Source organism: Triturus cristatus, chromosome 7 (assembly GCF_964204655.1).
Source record: "Triturus cristatus chromosome 7, aTriCri1.1, whole genome shotgun sequence".
Classification (NCBI taxonomy): Eukaryota; Metazoa; Chordata; class Amphibia; order Caudata; family Salamandridae; genus Triturus; species Triturus cristatus.
This window is the reverse complement of record NC_140590.1, coordinates 1,192,059,323-1,192,077,712: the sequence shown is the minus strand read 5'-3', so window position 1 is coordinate 1,192,077,712 and position 18,390 is coordinate 1,192,059,323. Positions and strand designations below refer to the sequence as shown.

At 42.8% G+C, this 18,390-nt stretch overlaps 1 protein-coding gene across 3 annotated transcripts in view; it reads left to right on the top strand.

Moving 5' to 3' along the window:
- Positions 1-18,390, top strand: part of TEP1 (telomerase associated protein 1) — a 1,383,286-nt gene that overhangs the window by 309,342 nt on the left and 1,055,554 nt on the right. For all 3 annotated transcript variants that reach the window (XR_014966740.1, XM_085618536.1, XM_085618535.1), the window contains exon 10: positions 4,264-4,373. Coding sequence is in view for 2 of the 3 variants with exons in the window: in XM_085618536.1 (XP_085474662.1) it covers positions 4,264-4,373 (110 nt within the window). In the remaining variant the exon portion in view is untranslated. The remainder of the gene's footprint in view (positions 1-4,263; positions 4,374-18,390) is intronic.

Below are 18,390 nucleotides of genomic sequence, written 5' to 3'. Positions count from 1 at the left end.
AAAAACATAAATAAAAGGCATTGTCATTTACAATGCCAATAGCTTAAACTTGCATAAATGCGAGACCTATCGCATTACAAATGCTTTTTTTCTCTCAAAATGTCCCACTTTCAAAATGTTGCATCTACCCTTGGTGCGTTCCTAAAAACTCTATTGCACGGAGGACCAACCCCGATCATTAAAGTACTTCTACCCCGCTTGTGGATCTGAACGGAATGCTGACTTAAGCTGTGGACCCAGAACACTCTAGTTCCAATCTCTGCGTTCCCACCTAAAGGGAATTATCCTGGGCAAAACCTCCTGTTTTTCTCACGTTCTCTTCGCTGCCAAAAGGCAATCAATATATGTGTCTAAACACCACATCAGGGGGTGTTGTGGGGGAGGGGGATGTTGGGTGCTGGCGGGCGCGTGTCAACAGACCAGTGGAGGAGGAGGGCTGGCTTAAAGTCCATACGAGTAACAATGCGAGACCTATTTCATTGCAAATGCTTCATCAGGTGCACGGGAGACGAGCCTGAAAACGTGATTTGGTCTGTTACTGTTTTTGACTCCATACTCTCACCCATGTATGTACTCATCTACTCGTCCAGGATCATCTTGGAATGGCTATCGAAGGTCCAATGCAAAATATACATTACCTGAATACTATTAGTTGATTGTGTGTATTTGAAACTTGGTGCAGAACGCTTTAGATAAGTTTCAATGATATCAATTCCAGGATATCAACAGTATATATATATATATATATATATGGGTTTTTTTGTCACACAATATGGATATTCTGTCACTTTTTTCAATTGTGAACACGTGTTATATCCTGTATGTAGATAGATCTTTCTGTTTTTCGTTACCCTGAAGAAGCGGCCTGTACCTCTGCGAAACATGTGTTGGCGGAAAACACTGTGTATTGAAAATAACCAATTGTAACTAAGATTTTAAACATTTTGTATTGACAATAACCAATTGTAGCTATGAGTGAAAACACTTTGAAATAATTTGGATACATGTTTTTTGGATATAGTTTTCTTAATATTGCTTAAATTATTGTGGAATAATGTGGTTCTGATGAATGCCCTTTTTGGTATCGTTTACAGTAAAGAGACTGGAATAAAATCAAATGAGAAATCAATAATTGGATTTACATTTGTGATTTTGTAACTGTAGTTGCATTTATATAGCGCTTATTACTGCAGACGAGGCATTGAAGCACTTTCCGGCAGGAAGCACGCTACTCCGGAACCCAAACAGGATTAGTGGTGAATTAGTATAGGGAAATATGAAAAATAATTTGAGCGGTGGACATGTGAGTCTGTTAGTTGGATTGAAAAGTATAGTGGAGGGAAAGAAGCGGAAAGAGTGGTTCAAAGTAGGAGGAAGTTTGGGGTGAATAAACGGGAGGTGGAGTGGGAAAGAGTTGGAGGGAAGGGTTTAGGAAGGCTTGTTTGGGAGATCTGAATAGTAATAAGAGGTTGGAGATGATGCCAGGAGGGGGAGATGAGGGAAGAGTCTAGAAAGGGTTATTTTTGGGATCATAGTAGTAGAATATGGTTTGGGATGAGTCAGAAAGTGGAGGTAGAGGATATATTGAGAGAGGTAAAGGGTGAGATATAGGGTGATGCATTGGAGATGCTGAATTGGAAGTAAAATAATAAATGTAAAGATACGCAAGTACATGGAAGGTATATATGTATAAGGAAGGTAATAAATGTAGATTTAAGTTGTATTTAATAAACGCAGACTTTCAAGTGTTGCTTTAAATTAATGTAATGTATTTGTTTTTATAATTTATATATTTTTTTATATTTAATAGTGAACTCGTAGATAGTTACGTTAGAAAAATATTTACGCACTAACGTGTATACATACATGTTAAACAGAATAATATAACCATGAGTAATATGTACATTTGTTGAGCAGAACGAACAAATATCTATTTATAAACATAATTATTATACAGGTTTATGCAAAGAAATAGACATACCTAGGTACACATATCAATAAATGCTTATATACACAGATATGCTGTATATTTATGTTTGAGTATGGTGGTTATGTCGGGAGCCAACTCTTGTAGTCTTCTGAAGATAATATGGGTGTTATCCTTGGACCTTATGTTTGGGGGTAAAGAGTTCTATAGTCTGGTTGCTTGAAAAGAGAAGGACGTGCCACCTATGTTTTTTTTCTTGCATGGTGGGATTTTTAGGTGAGATGCCAATCTAGAGCAGATTTTCCTTAGTTGAATGTATTTGGTGATTTTATTCATGATGAAGAGCTGTCCTGTTGCATGCATCACTTTGCGGGTAATACAAAGCAGCTTCAATGTGGATCTTCTGGCAGCCAGTAACCAATGTAGGGCCTTCATGAAAGGGGAGATAGGGGCTTGAGGCTTTATACTTAGGAGTAGTCTGGCAGCCAAGTTCTGAATCTGATGTAGTCTTTTAATAGTTGTTAAAGATGATCCGTGGTAGAGGCTATCGGCATAATCGAGTTTATACAGAAGAGGAGCAATAGTAGCCTTGACCTTGTGTGAAATTGACAGGTAGGTGGGGAAGATGTGTTGCAGAGTTTTAATAGTAATGACTCTGGATTATGCTAGTTTGGTGACATAGGAATTCATTGATACCTTGGAATTCATGGTAATTTTGAGGTTTCTTACTTCCTTAGATACTTTTGTCAGTGTTTCCAGTTTGACAGTCCAGGCGGCGAATGGATAATAATTTTTCCAATCGCCACATGTGAGAGTATTTCCGGAAGGGAAGCATTACATTTTAAGATGGTTCCATATCATCCACTTATCAGTGACTCTGAGGCTACAGAATTTTTGGGAATTTACAATGTCTTTTTGGCTTTCCAGTTTAAGGAGGTTTTGTGTGTCATCTGCATAGTTGTAGCATGTGAGTTGTAATTGATTGATCAGTGCCGGTAATGGCTTTATGTAGATATTGAAAAGCATGGGTGAGATGATAGAGCCTTGATGGGTCCCACTTTTGTGAAGTAAGGTTTGGATGAGAAAGGGGGGCTATGAAAGACATTAGCTCTATTTTAAAAGTAGGATGTGATCCAGTCGAACTGTTCCCTCTATTCCGGCTTTGTAGAGTGTTTTTATTAGAGTGTCGTGGCAAAAGCAGCTTAGAGGTCCAAAACAAGTATTGCAGCAACTCTGTTCCAAACTGTGTTCTTAAGGTCATCCCAGAGGGCACCAAGGGCAGATTCTGTGCCTCTTCCTGGACGGAATCCTGTTCGTAAGTCTGGAAGTATGGAAATATCTTCAATAAATTGTGAAATATAGGTGAATGCTGCTCTTTCTATCAGTTTGCGGAATTAATTATTGATGATTCTTCCTATTGGTATAGCAGCCGAGGTAGTTGTAGGAATTTTCTTGAAGGTTTGTGGTGGATGTGGGTTAGAAGGACTGCTGGCAAGCCTGCTTCTTTGAGCAAGTACATAAATTCATTGTGTGATATTTGTTGGAAGGAATGCAGAGGCTGGATTAGCCTGCTCTTGGAGTTTGTTTGGGGGGAAAAGGGTAGGTGCTAGTGGTTTTTCTTGGTTTTAAATAAGAGTCCAACACGTCTGCTTTTGTTGTGTAATGATTTGTCAGTTTGTCTGTGAATTCTTGTGTAATGGGATGAGCTCCTTCCAGGCAATTTGGTTTACGAAATTCAGTGGGAATTTTATAGAATTCTTGATTTGCCCATTTAGCATTTTGAATTCTGTCTGAATAGTATTTTTTCTAAGCTTTTTTTGATTGCTGGCTTGGATAATCTGTTACGTTTTGTAGGTGAAGTTTACCTTGATTGGTGTTTGTTTTGAGCCAGGTGCATTGCAGCATTCTAATTCACAGTTTTATCTTTCTTAGTTCTGTATTTCTCCAGGGTGCCTGTTTTCTTTTGTTCTGTTGTGTTGCTCTTAGGGGTATTAGGATATCAAAAGTTTCCAGTAGCAACTCATATAGTTTTTGAACGGAATCTATTGTGTCTAGGTCATTAATTTTACTAAATCTCCCTTTGAAACTTTAATTGTATAGACTGGGCACCAGCGTAGTGGGTTAATCTTGGTCACCAGAATCTTTTCCCACCATTTCATGTAGATGAAGATGTGTCTGGCCTGTTGTGGGATTGTGGAGCAGGAGGGCGGGCTGTTACATTAATGATGTACCTTTCAGAACGAGTAAAATTAAATTTTTGTCACGAAAGATGTCCTTGATGAAGCCCCCCAATTGTGGCACTTACCCTGAGGTTCTGATGTCTTGCTCTTCCTCAGATAGCAAAAAGCTGCCCTTCATGGCTATGCTCAGGAACCTTCGAAATCTGATAAAAGCTGGAATCAGTGCCAAGCACCACAGGAAGGTGATTGGCCGACTCTCAAACAAGGTATGTACAGTTAATGACAGTGGATATATTAAGTGTTCAGCAGCCTACCAAACATGGTGCAGCAAATGTAGACTAGATAAATATTGAATTAACTATCATACAAACTACCGTATCAATATTGCTAGCATATTACTATACTGCTACAACCAATGCTCCACTATCAGTTTTCCTGGAAGTGAATCCTTTGCTATCTGATATCCTCACTGCCCCATCATAAATCTTCCAGGAAGTGAGTTCCTTGATATCTGCTGTTGCCACTTCTGTCCCGCAATCAGTATTTGAGGAAGTGAGACCTGCAGCTCTACAGGACCACGTGGATGGGAGATGTTAGAAGCCTAAACAAGGAGGGTTCATTGTGAAGCATGGTAAACACTGTTGTGTGAAATTCTCCAAGGAACCTTCGGTTGGCTGTTTACTGGTATTTTGTCTGACCAGCTATTAAAAAAAATCCAGACAGACTCCATGCAGTCTGGTTTCTCTTTAAGAACACTGTTTATGGAATTTGATGTGCAATGAGGCTGATAAGAGTGCTTTGACACTAGGAGCCTGTCTTGAAGGCTATCTCAATACTAACTCTTGTTTTTTTGAGAGTGAAGGAGTCTTCCTTGACAAGACCTTGATATTCTTTTTCTCCAAGTAGGTCTTTATTAAACATGTTTCATCTTGAAACATCACAAGTTTGGCATGAACATTCTAGGACATCAGAATTACACATTCAGTACAATATACATATCCATGTACATCCGGGTACCAATCCCCTGGAAGTAAAGAAAGAAGCAGACACACAATCAATGTCTCGTATATCAAAAAAGCACCCACTGGAGTAGCCCAAGGGCCAAAACCAACTCTGTCTGTGAATGGGTTTGATGATGATGTTTTCAAGTACAATGGCCTACTGAAGGTCTAGTGCACAGAGAAAGGAGATGAAACGTGGCACAAAAGCCAAATGTGGGAAATAATGAATAATGCCTGTGAAACATAGATCACCTAGTAGAGCTCTATATGCGAGTACTCTAGTGTGTTTACCAGCTATCGGTGTAGGGGGGAGAGGTGGGAGGGAGCTGACTGCCGCCTCATGTGGAGGGAATAGAAAGAAAACTCTTAGGTGTTGCAAAAGTGAGCACAGGGAAAACGCATGCGGCTGCGAAAGCGTTAAACCAGTGGGCTACACATTGGCATTTATCTGATGCCTGGCACCTCCACAACCCACAGGATAGGGTATATTCTTATTACTCGGGAGCGCATGGCCTCCATTTACGTTTGGACCGCTTTATGATATCAAATGATCTTCTTTCGAGCATATCTGGTTCCTACTATATGGGGCGGACACACTCCGATCATAATTCACATATGGTAGAATTACAGTGGGAAGATACGGTGCCACCGATATGTCCTACTCGATGCACACTTACTGGCTACAAATGTGGCACAATATTTTGATGAGAATGCGGGCACGGCTTCATAGTCCCTGCTTGACTGGAATGCCCTTAAGGTAGTAGTGAAGGGTCACTGTTTGGGCGCACAGGTGGGCATTAGAGTACAGCTGTAAAAAGAACTTGCCACTTTAGAAAGGAAGCTGGCGGCCGAGTAGCAGGAGGCGGTAGAGGGATTCCAGGGCCAGCTTGATAGCTATAGAGGAACATGCTAGGCTGCTAGAATGGCTACGATGTCTTAATTATGACGCACACTCGGCGCAAACACACCATATGGGGGACAAAGCTGGAAAATTACTCACGTGGCTTATACGCCAAGATGAATCATCATCCCCTGTCACGTCTGTGCGCACAGCGGTTGGGGGGCATAGTATATATGCAGCGGGACATGCATGATGCGTTTGTGGCTCATTACAAATGTTTGTACGCATATCGCGCGTGGGGTATGACCCAGGAGCTACAGCTCTATTTTGACAGGATAGATCTACTGAAACCCACACGCACACAGAAGGAGGAATTAAATAATCCTCGTCTTGCGGAGGATACGGGACAGCATATTCTCATTAGCAAATGGGAAGTCGTCAGGACCGGATGGCCTGCAGGCTGAATTTTACAAAGCTTATGCGCATATGTTAATACCGCAGCTGCTGAAGGTGTACGAGACGGCGTTGGATGAATCCAAGCTTACCGATACGTCAAATTAAGCTCTCTTAGTATCCCTCCTCAAGCTTGACAAATTCTGATTCGCTAGGCTCCTATCGTCCACTAGTACTTCTTAACACTGATTATAAAACTTTTGCGTCCCTACTCGCTAAGCGTCTTTCGCCTTTAGTGAAAACATTGGTACACCCAGATCAGAACGGTTTCGTACCAACCAGGAACACCTCACTTAACCTCCGTAGATTCTTTAGAATACAGCAGTATGCGACACATAGACGGCCCCGTTCTGGATGCCTGGTGTTAGATCTGGAGAAGGCCTTTGATTCTTTGGAATGGCCTTATCTGGCGGCAGTGCTGAACAAATATGAGCTAGGTGATCTTTTTTTAAATATGGTCCAATTACTGTATCCGCGCCCTACCGTCCGCACTGGCAGGCTTGTGTCTGATCCCATTAGAGTGAGGAGAGGGGCACGCCAGGGATGCCCGCTGTCTCCGCTGCTTTTCTCTCTAAACATGGAGCCGTTGGCGATGCTACTCCGTGGGAGTGGTGAGTAGTGGGGCATACAGCTGGGGGATGGGGCGCATGCCGTGTCTCTGTATGCTGACTATTTATTATATGTACATGATGTCACTGACATTCCCGCATCCATAGCAGATGTGCTGAGGGCGTTTGAAGACATGTCGGGCCTCCGGGTTAATTGGGCCAAGTCCGGAGTATTCCCCTTTAGCGCGGACACAGCAGAAATAGACTTGCTCATTATTGGTTCGATTCTTCCATGGTACCCTACTACCTTTCGCTATTTTGGAGTCTTCATATATCGGACCCCAGATGATTTACTGGAGGGCAACTTAATGAGGGCGATTTCGGCGGTAAGGGCCCAGTTACAATTCTGGAAGTCACTCCCACTCAATGTCATGAGTCGTGTTACCCTGCTGAAAATGATAGTCCTTCCTATTATTTCTCGAACCTCTCTGTTTATGTTCAAACAAAAATTTTCCGTGAACTGGAGCGTATGTCCCGAGACCTCATATGGAACAAGGGCAGACCCAGAGTCGCGTTGTGGAAACAATATGCTCCCACCACTCGGGAAGGACTGGCTGTTCCCAAAATGGAACTATGTTACAAAGCAGCTCAGCTACAGTGGGTAACAAAGTGGCTCAATGGCACTAACTTGGAGGACACGGCGACCCTACAGCAACCGTGGACTCTCACTCAAATAGATCATTTATTTCATCCGGCTGCCAGTTCCCCATGTCCACTCCAGTTGCATTTGGGTCTAGCATGCAGATGTTACAGGAGGAGCTTATATCTTACCCTTGCGACACTCCCGTACGCCCCGATATTGCCGCTCTTGGGGGCGCCTAGAGGGAAAAAGGGCACTTCCTAAACCACTCTTATGCACTGGCATACAGCAGGTATAGACACGCTGGGTGACTTCTGTAGAGATGGCGCACTCTTAACATTTGAGGCATTGGCGGAGGACACTGACTTGCCTGCTGGACAATTTTTTATATACCTCTCTCATCAGAGCCCTTTCGGCCCTTCTAGGAGATTTAACGTCTGAGCCACTGACACACCTGTGGCTGCAATATCTACACATAATCGGGACGGGTTCACACATAGTGCACTGGCTGGTGACGTCCTTAGTCACACACGCTGAAACCAATGCTGACACTCTGCACCCGCTGGGAAACAGACAGGGGCCGACCCTGGACAGACAAGGAGTAAACCACCATCTTAGCTGGCGCTACCTATACACCAAGAAACTCTAAATTCAAGTTAATACAAACATACATAATACAAAGGGCGTATCTCTCCCCAGACAAAATAAACAGATATTTTAACATTGCCACAGCTGAATGCCCATGCTGTCGGCAGTTCGACGCGGATCTGCTCCAAATGCTGCGGTTTTGCACCTCCCTTCGAATTTACTGGCGAGAAGTTGCAGCCTTAGCGCTTTGTACTGACACATCCTTGCCGCCCACATGGGAAATTTGCATCTTGGGGGTCTATGTCAGGTCCAAGAAGAATAGCGTTACCAAACGATTCAGAGACCCAAGATTAATAGCTGCCTAACGCTTAATTACAAAACGGTGGAAACGGGCAGACCCCCCAGAGACGACCAGCTGGAAAAGATCACTTAAGATATGGGTGCAGGCAGAGAGTACAGCGCTGCACAGGGAGGAAACTGCGGGGCTCTACAAATATCCCATAGCGCAGCACTGGGACACCATACTTGTAGCCTTCAGCAATGAAGTAAACGGGGAGGGGGACGACACTCAGCTAGCTGCTACATAGTGTTCAAGCCGGAGGTCCCGGGTGGCTGGGGGCAGGACGGTGGCAGATTACAATCTCATTCCATTAGACGTCACCTCATGGAGAAGGCCTGATGTAGCATTACCCCTGCCCCTTCTGGCACCCAATACCATGAAACTAGCTCCCAACACCCACGTGAGCCGAAGTTCTACCCTGGTGAATTACCAAGTCGTTATTTATACAATATACGGTCCCACACTCAGTAATGTAAGGGTCATCTTAATTGCTCCTAGATGGCAGCCCTCTAAATATTTTGTTAAATGTTGTAATTCAGATAATGTACGCTTTATTGGCACGTTTACTTTTATCCTTATTCCTTTTTCTTTGGAAAAGCCCCCTCATCGGGCTATTGAAAAGACCAACTCTGACTGTTTCCAACGTCTGCTGATGACAGTTAGAAGCAAATGACTTAAATGGTGCAAGCAATGCTAGCATGTGGAGTTGGCAAATTTTCTCTTCTCCTTTTTCACTTTTTTCTTTATAGTCGATTGGAAACTGGGAATGTGCGGAGGGCGGGCAATCATAATGACGCGTGAGAGACTGTCCATTCGTGATAAGTTGGTATGTTACCACGCATTGGTAAACACTCTGCTGTAACATGAACAGTTGCTCTATTATAGCATTGTTATGCTATTGTTGCGTGCGGATTTGACTTATACTCTTGACTTTGCTGTTTTGTCATGTACTGTAAGAAAATTGAAAAATATGAAAAGACCTATAAAGATATTTAAAAAATAAATAAATAAAACAGTGAGCACAGGGAAAAAGCAGCAGGGACAGGGAGCCATCCCAGTTGACCAGGAAGCCTTTGCATATAGGGGGCGTCCAACCAGAGGTCCCCAGCGGGCCATCATGCACCCATAAAGTAACCATTCTGTCTCGAGAGTCTCATTCACCTGTGCTGACAATTAGTCGTGATTTGCATCCCAGGTGTCCAGCGAGGAGATAGCAAGACATTGATAAGGGTATATTTCTCCTTAGGCACTTTAATTCTGATTGAGAATTTCCAGTTTAAATACAGGTATGCGTTCTGGGCATTTTCTATGAAGTAATAACAAGCCAAGAGCCAGTTCACAGGTTTCTGGTGGCAGCAACATTTCACAAACTGCTGATTATTTGGAAAGTTCTAAATGTCCCTGTTATTCTGTACCCTAATGTTAAGTGAGCTGGTTAAGGTGACTTCCTAAGGCTTGCATGTCACATTCCTTTGAAGAAAATTAATCTGCTTATGAAAAGCTATTCCTTTGACGGTGCATTTGCTGCTACTTTCTATGTTGACGCAATCTCAGAAAACTTGGTTTATTTGTTTATTGTAACACTGGTTTTGTGGTCAAATGTAGGATGCGTTCTCTTTGTTCCCTAATGTAGTACACACTTTGGATTTAAGGGCTAAACAGTGGACTGCTATTTTGAGTTGATATGAATTAATGACGTGGTAGAGGATTAGTATGTTATCTGATGAGCATATTATTTAGGTTCCACCTGTACTAGAAGAAAGAAAGGCCAGCCTTGAATTCCTATTTGCTTATAAAAGACACTGTAAGAAAAGGATTACAGATGTTCCTCACCTTGAGGACTGTATCAATCGGTTTAATCAGGGCAGTGGCCTTCGTATTGGACAAGACCTATTATAAGCATCTGCAGTCAGCAGGCATGTGTAAGATTAGGCATGTGAAAGGCATTGCTCTACTGGTCCATTAAGTCTTTATCCCAGCCTACTACCACCCTATATGCTCTCAGGTAACACAGAATGCTACACAAAGAGCTGGGGCAACATAGTACAGAAGGTAGTGGATACAGTGAAATTAGGCTATAGTTCTTAGTTTGTGCTTCAGACTCGGATACCTACAAACATATGTCAGAGACAAGGTGTGTCCAGACGAAAGCCCCCACTCGAACACTCAGGTGTTCCACAGTTCCTTTTCTTTTTTGCAGTCTGAAATTCCTTTGTTTTTGTCTTCCTGTTGCTCACGTACTTATTGTTACCCAGCAACATAATTTAAGCTGCATCAGGGGTACACCCATAGAAGAGGGAAACACACACCATGATTCTAGCCTCTTGACACCATTGTTCCCTTTCAACATCAAAGATCTCAGTTGATTGAAAGGATGATACCAACTTGTTGGCTTTCTGGAGCAAAATCCCTCTTAATGGTGACACTGAAGAATCGCCATTGTTCGAGATCTGGAAATCATTTCCATCAAACCACTCGAGATTGCAATTCCTGACATCCCCAACCTATTCAATGTCTTACCATTCAATGTTGAGGCAGTTTTTGACATCAAGGCATTTGAAATCAGAGCATCATTTGATGTTTCACAGTTGATCTCAGGACTATTGACACATTCTCCATTCACAGATTCACCATCAAGGGTCATGACAGTGGAGGACATCTGTACCTTCCAGCATGTTCTAGTTAGAAGCATACAATTTTGTTGAAGGCATCCCATACCGTAGTTTCTGTAATTAAGGTGACACTCCAGCACCAGGACCTCTACCGGGGCTATTGGAATAAGCAGTGTTTTGTCACTTCTGCAGTGACTGAAACTTCCACTCATCTGCTTATAAAGAAATACTGACCGCCACAAGCCCAACGTTTCTTCGACTTGATCTAAAGCCTGTTTTGTTTGTCTGAAAACATAATGCATCAGGTCCTATCTATTCTACCAGATAGAGAAAGCAATAGAATGGATGTTGCAGGGCAGCTACAACAGGCCTCAAAGCTGCCAGTGCCATTGCACCCTCTTAGAGATGACTGACTATTACCTATGGTAAACAGAGCAACAGTTCGCAGTAAAGCTTCACAGGAAGCGCAGAGAAGACTTCAAATAGGCGGTGCAGGAAAGTGTCCTGATATTTAGGTGAAAAGTGCAGTCATTGACTCTTCGGAGCTGATCTTGCAATGTAGGTTTATTGCCATGGCATACATTTGAGGTATTCATCATGGCTCTGAAACTGGATACCCAACTGAAACTTTTAAATCTAGCATTGTCAGATACTCTTTAGGGGTCAGACAACTCATGCAATAAAACAACTCATGCAATAAAACATGTTTTTTGTAAACTAGAAACCAGTTAAATGGGGTTGCTCAAAAAGTATTTGAAATGGCAATACTAAGCAAAATCAACAGCAGAAAGGTCAGTCTTTCTGATGATCATACCACCAGCGACAACAGCAGCATGCTGAGGGTGACCCATCACCAGTGAGGTGGTTCGAAATCAACACCATCCAATCAGCCACACTCTTCCAACTCGTCAGGAAATCTACTGATCCAACTTCAGGCAATGATTCCCCCCCCCCCTCCATACCCCGACACCACTCTGGTGTGTCGGTTTGTATCTCACAGCATCTCCACAAATGGCATAAATTCACAGGTAACAAGTGGGGGCTCACCATTATTGTAGATGGTTGCTCTCTTCTTTTCAAAACATCCGCACCATCTGTTTCACCTGTGTACCACCTGGTTGCCCTGCACAAGGAGGTGACTACTTTTCTGAAGAAGGAAAAATAACTTGTCCCCTTCCCCAAATGGTGCAGGATTTTTCCTAATCAGAAGCAGGGTCCCAAGAAGGACTTCAGAAGCATATTAAACTTGCGACCAGAAAACAACTGGATTAGGAGAGAGACTGCATGCTTGCACTCCGTCACACCTTAACTTGCATCAGAAAAGGCAACTGGATGTGTGCAGTAGACATTCAAGATATGCATTTTTACATACAGCTTATGAAGACACACAGGAAGTTTCTTTGTTTTGTGGTCGGATAAATATGCTTCCATAATGCAGCTCTTCTCTTCAGGCTGAAATCCTCAGTACGATCCTTGTGAAAATATATGGTAGTACCGATGCCTGGATGATTTGCTTCTTGAAGCCAGCAGCCTATCCTAATTAAAGGATGACCTTCATGTCAAAGTCTTCTCTTATACATTGGCTGTGCCAACAAAACAGTTGTATACTTATCAGTAGAAGGCTTGTGGTCACCGGAGGAGAGCTCCTTTCATATCGAGCTCCTTATTGCTCAGGGCTATTCAACTAGCTCTGAAGGACTTGTCATTTCTAACAACTGATCAAACAGACAGACAGCACAAATGGGATGCACTTTTTAAACAAACAAGATGGCACCTGATTATGACCACTGTGTTTGGTAATACAGCAAATTTGGTAGTGTCTCTTAGCTAGACCTCTGATAATAAAATGGTTCGTCTCCCAGGAAAATAAATCAACCAGTAGGTTTACTCAGAATATTTTTCAAAACAAAACCATGAATAATTTGTAGACGAGCTTCTCTGATGTCTTAAACTGGGGGCTCCCTTAAGTAGACTTGTTTGTAACCAATCAAAACACCGAATGCAAAAGATTTACCTCTAGGCTGGGAAAGTCTGTCCCCCAAGGAACCTCATTTTGATTATCTGATTGGACATTACAGTATGTTTTTCATCATCCCTCTGATTCCAGCTGGCATATTCAAATTACAAAGCTTTTTAAGCTACAGTGATCTTGATTGGCCTCATCTCACCAGGCAGTAATTGTTCATTGACCTACTACAAATGTTGCTGAAACCCCACAAGTCTTCCATGCAAAACAAACCTGTTGACCATATTACGGGGTCAGTAATTTCACCTGAGACCTTTCAGGATTCTTTCTGCAAAAATGAAATCAGGCAAAATGGGCACTTAAACTTGCCACAGCCTTGCTTGGACAACTTGAAGGCAGCAAACAAAACTTTACCCAGGGCCTCCTCTGCTTTCTAGTGGAAAATATTTCTTTAGGATGTCAACAGCAAGGCTTTAAACCTATCACCTGCGAAGAAGTGATTCTACCAAACTTTGAAAATCTAACAAAGTCTAAGCTGCTCATCTCCTCAATTAAAGTTCACATTGTAGCTCTAATACTATAAAGAAAAGCACCTGGTCAAGTTTCCTTTTTCAAAACGCCAGTGATTAAGAACTACCTTGAAGGCTTAAAGATAGCCAGTGGCCCAAAACGATCACCATCACCTCCTTGTAGGCTTAGTCTAGTGCTTTCCAATTAATATATCCTATATTTGAGCCATCCACCAAGCTTCGTTGGAGAATCCGTCCTAGAAGGGGGCCCTATTAGTCTGTCACATCCACTTCTCTTGTCAAACCCTATAAATTCTTCTGATCTAAAAAGGTAGTCATGAAGACTTGCCTTTCTTTTTGTTACGTATAGTGGTCCTAAAGTTTCATAATAATCAATCTGTTAGTCTCCCAGTTTTTTTCAGTAACCCAGCCATATAATTGATCACTCTCTCCACTTTTAGATGTTACAGGATTGCGTATTTAGACAGAACCAAAACAATAAGAAAATCTGATAAACTTTTCATTTTTTGGTCCAGTAGGTAGAGGTCCAGCAACCTCCAAATTGATCAATTATACATTGGATTGTTTCTTGTATTTCTTAGTGTTATTGGTTGGCCCAACAGAAAGACCCAGAGTCCATTCCAGTGGAGGAAGGGAATCAAATGTGGCTTGGTAAAGAACTATCCATCTACCAGAAAATTGAATAGTGTCCACTTAGAAATATATTTTCTCACATTTACACAACATTATTTACTTGATTCCGAGATGAGAGCTACCTTTAGTGCAGATCAAGCCATCGTTATGAAGCCTTTTTCTTGCTATTCCTTATATAGTCCTGCATAAACCAGTAAGCCTTACAGTGCTTTATCCCCTATGGTCCAGAGCCACAAGACAGAAGGGTATTGCTTGCTGCTTTATACTAACAGTGAAAAAGTGCCTCTTTTTCCTCTGTCACCCCCATTTTTTTGCTGACTGATGCTGGTTTCTGCACACTGGGGTACTGCTTTCCAGACCTAGTGTATGTTCTGTGACTTTTAAAACATTGTAAAATTGGCTAATTCCCAATTTACTTATTCAATTCAACTTTTTATAGTAAGGCCATAGTATATGGTGCAGGAAAATTCACTAGTGGCTTAAAGTTAAATGCTACCTATGGACTGCAGTCTTTTTAGGTCTCGCTGAGCCCAGCGCATGCGCTGGCTCGGAGAGACATTTTGTAAGTGGGATTTTCAAAGTGCTGCTGGCTGGCCTAATGCTTGCGTTCACGCGATCGTGCACGCGCGCAGCCGGCCGCCAGCAGCACTTTGAAAACTTGTGCGTCATCACGATCGCGATCACTTTCGCTTTCAGAGCAATCGCGATCACGATGACGCACGCGCACACACAACTCCCGCTTCTCCCCCTCCCCCACCACATATTGCGTCTCCGGCCGCTCGCGCGCGGCCAATGCTTGTTTTTTTTTCTTGCATGCCTTTCGTCCACAGTTCTGTCTACCCATTCATCTTGCATCTACCTTTCATCCGCCATACTTTAAGAAATGTATTTCATTGTGTAAGGAATTCAAGACCCACCTGTCCGTCCTTTCATCTCTCTTTTCCCTAGTGCATTCCTTCGTTCCATCTTTTATTTCTTTTCCTTTTGCTTATTTCCTCCTTCTTCTGCAATCTACGCATCTTTCCGTCTTTCCTTTTGTCTTTCCTCATACTTTCATTCCTTACTTCCTTTTTAGTTTGTATATTGTTTCCTTTTTCCTCCCCTTTCATTCATGCTCTAAGTATCCGCTTTCCTTGCCTACTTTTCACCCCTCTTTCTTTCCAAACCACTCCTCGCTCTTGTAACCTATTTTAAAAGCCTTACTTCCCCCACTACATTTATCCATCCCTCCTTCCTTCATCCTGTATGTTCCGTTCCTTAAAACGTCCAGAATCCGCCTTCAAACACGGTAGTAGTATAATCCAAAATCTGAGTGGATGTGTAAGGAAGGGCCATATGCAGGGAATCTCTACGATGACTGCCAGTTAAGTATCGCATAATATGCAAATCCCGCCGGCCATCGCCCTCACATCTGACACACGTGTCTTTTTCCTCCACAGTTTACCTCACTTAAAGCTTTAATTAAGCCTCCCTCTTCCAATACGAGCGCCTCCGGAGACAGTTGGCCAGAAAGGGTGGGGTGACCTTGGCATCCCATGATGACGTAGTAATAGGCCTGCTAGTACCCCGTAGTAGACCAGTCATAGAGGGTGCGTATAATTCGAGGCCCCCCTGACACGGATGATGAATGGCCATTTTAGCTGCAGGTCCTTTGCTTTGATCTGATGGAGAGAAGCCCCCTCTTCATGCCATGTCTCTTGACAGCCTCAAATAATAGGGCCCCCATGCAGTGCACCTCTTAAAAGCCCATTTGTCATTTATATTTAATTCTAGCATCTCCGCAGAGGTCTCCGTGGCGCCTTTCTGCAAAGCACATTTAATTTCTGCGTGCATCTGCCGCCGAGGTTCAGATCGGATTACATTGTAATTAATGAACATATTGTTCCCAAGCATAAAAAAACATTCAAATGCATTACAAGATGTTTGAACACTGCACGTACTCTCCGGGTCGATAATAAGACGCTGTGTAGAGGAGAACACCGTCAACGTTTGTGTCCATACATTTTCCTGAGCATGTTAAGGCAATTAGTCGAAACGTCTCTCTGATAATTAGCCTCAGTGGTTAATAGCAGCTGTTCCGAGTGACGGGTATTTCCAAGACTACTTGAAAGCTTTTTTGCGCAAAGGCAAAACAGGTACAAAAAAAATACCATTCCGGATGAAAATATCAGTCTTTTGTAAAACGTGGGGTAGATTTTCCTCTTCCATGACTCAGTTGTCTCTCTGGTGCTTTGTTCGAATTGGGGTTGGCAACACAAACCCGCTGTCAACATATCGGCTTATGCTCACAAATCATACATGTGCGCCCGTCAGACGGGAAGCCAGCTGTGGATAGTGCCAGGAAATTGTGCCGATGCGCCCAGCTGTAGAAACCGCCCAAGCAAGGAGCGAGGCAGACTTGCTGTTTGCCTCCCGTGGCATGCAGGGTGCTGCCAGTGAAGCTTCCGGGACGCGTATATTTATTTTTACCAATATGTGACTGGCCGCCATTTGCTGCTAGAGACTAGCTGATGTAGAATCTCATAAAGATACCTAAATGCAGGGCTTTAAGTGGGCCGGGTCTCACCGGGTCTGAGCACCGGCAGTTTTTAGGTCTCGTCTGAGACAGCGCTTTAGCGCTGCTCTCGCGAGAGCTTTTGCAAAAGGGGGATCTGGAAGTGCAAACTAGTGCTTTTCAGGCCTCCAAATACAGTTCATGTGCGCCGGGTGCGCGCACCATTTGGCAGCCTGAAAGCACTAGTTTGCACTTTCAAATCCCCCGTTTACAAAAGCTCATTTCGCGGCCGCTTTGATGAGAACATCAAAGCGGCCGGAAAGTGCTCACCATTTGCCACCCCCTCCCTTATCCCACTTCCCTCACAATGGCGACAGCTTGTTTTTATTGAGAAAGCCCGTATTTTTAACACAAGCCCAACATGATTGCAAAGCGCTTTACTGCTAACTTGGGATGCATGGATGAAAAAAATAGTCAGCTGACAGACTACGGGAACTAAATGTTGCTAAAAACAGATCTGACCTGTGCTGAAAGAAAGCGCTCTTGATCCTGAATATGTTCACCCAAAGTGCTAATCACTCACAATGTGTAACTTCCCTAGGTGTACTCTCCTTAAAGGCGAAGCGTAATTGACTAACAATAACTTGTCAGAAGCAAATGCAAATTCAGCGCCGAGACTGAACCCTTGATACCAAACGTGCCAACACAACAATAACCTTTCCCTTCTTTGCTTCTTATTGTTTCTCTGTTGCTCTGTAGTACTGTATCCTGTGTTTAGCACTTCCTTTGTAACTATGCTGGGCCCCCTGTGGGGAAAGACATATTTTAGGTTTCGGCCGTAAGGGGAGAAGTTACCAACCCAGCTGCAAACGGCGGGAATAACTTTGGCTCGCAACAGCCAGGAGTGCATGGGCTCTTGGAAGTTTAGCATGCTGCACTTGCCAGGCGCTATATCAGAGAAAATGAACACTGGTGCAATCACAAAACCATCTTTTTGACTGCTGCTGAAGCTAAGGCATGGTGCGTACCCCTTTTTCTGCTGATAGTAACAATATTGATGAAACCACTTAGTATGTTCATTCCTTACTTTTCAAAAAGATATTTGTGCGGTTTAATGTTTACTTCATCTTCTCGCACCTTGCATTCTCCTTGATGTAAAACATATACATTTCATTTCTTTAAGTGCAGCTGCATGTGATTTTTTTGCTACATGCCAAGCAAATATGTTTTTACTTTTAAAGTGTAATATCAGCAAGACAAGAAAAAACTATCCCGGGTCAAAAATAACCGTTGAACTTATGTTGCAGAAATGGGAGTGCAAAGTACGCTGGGTGCCTTCTTGTATTCCTCCATATATGGTGGGACCAGTGCTCACCTGTGGATTAGAAATTGATTCTGTAAAAGGAAAGACCCCTTATCCGTGATGGCCCTACATCCCTGATGAGATTTGAAGGACTGACATGTTATAAAATAACAGCAGATAGACATGCACTTTGATATTTCAATAATACTTATTAGTAATTAAATGGTGTAATTTCCAGACATTTATAAATGACGATCCTGAGCGACATGCGTCCCACTTTGGAATAAAAATAATGAAACCCAAAATAATTAACAATAATACCGCACTTCAAAAA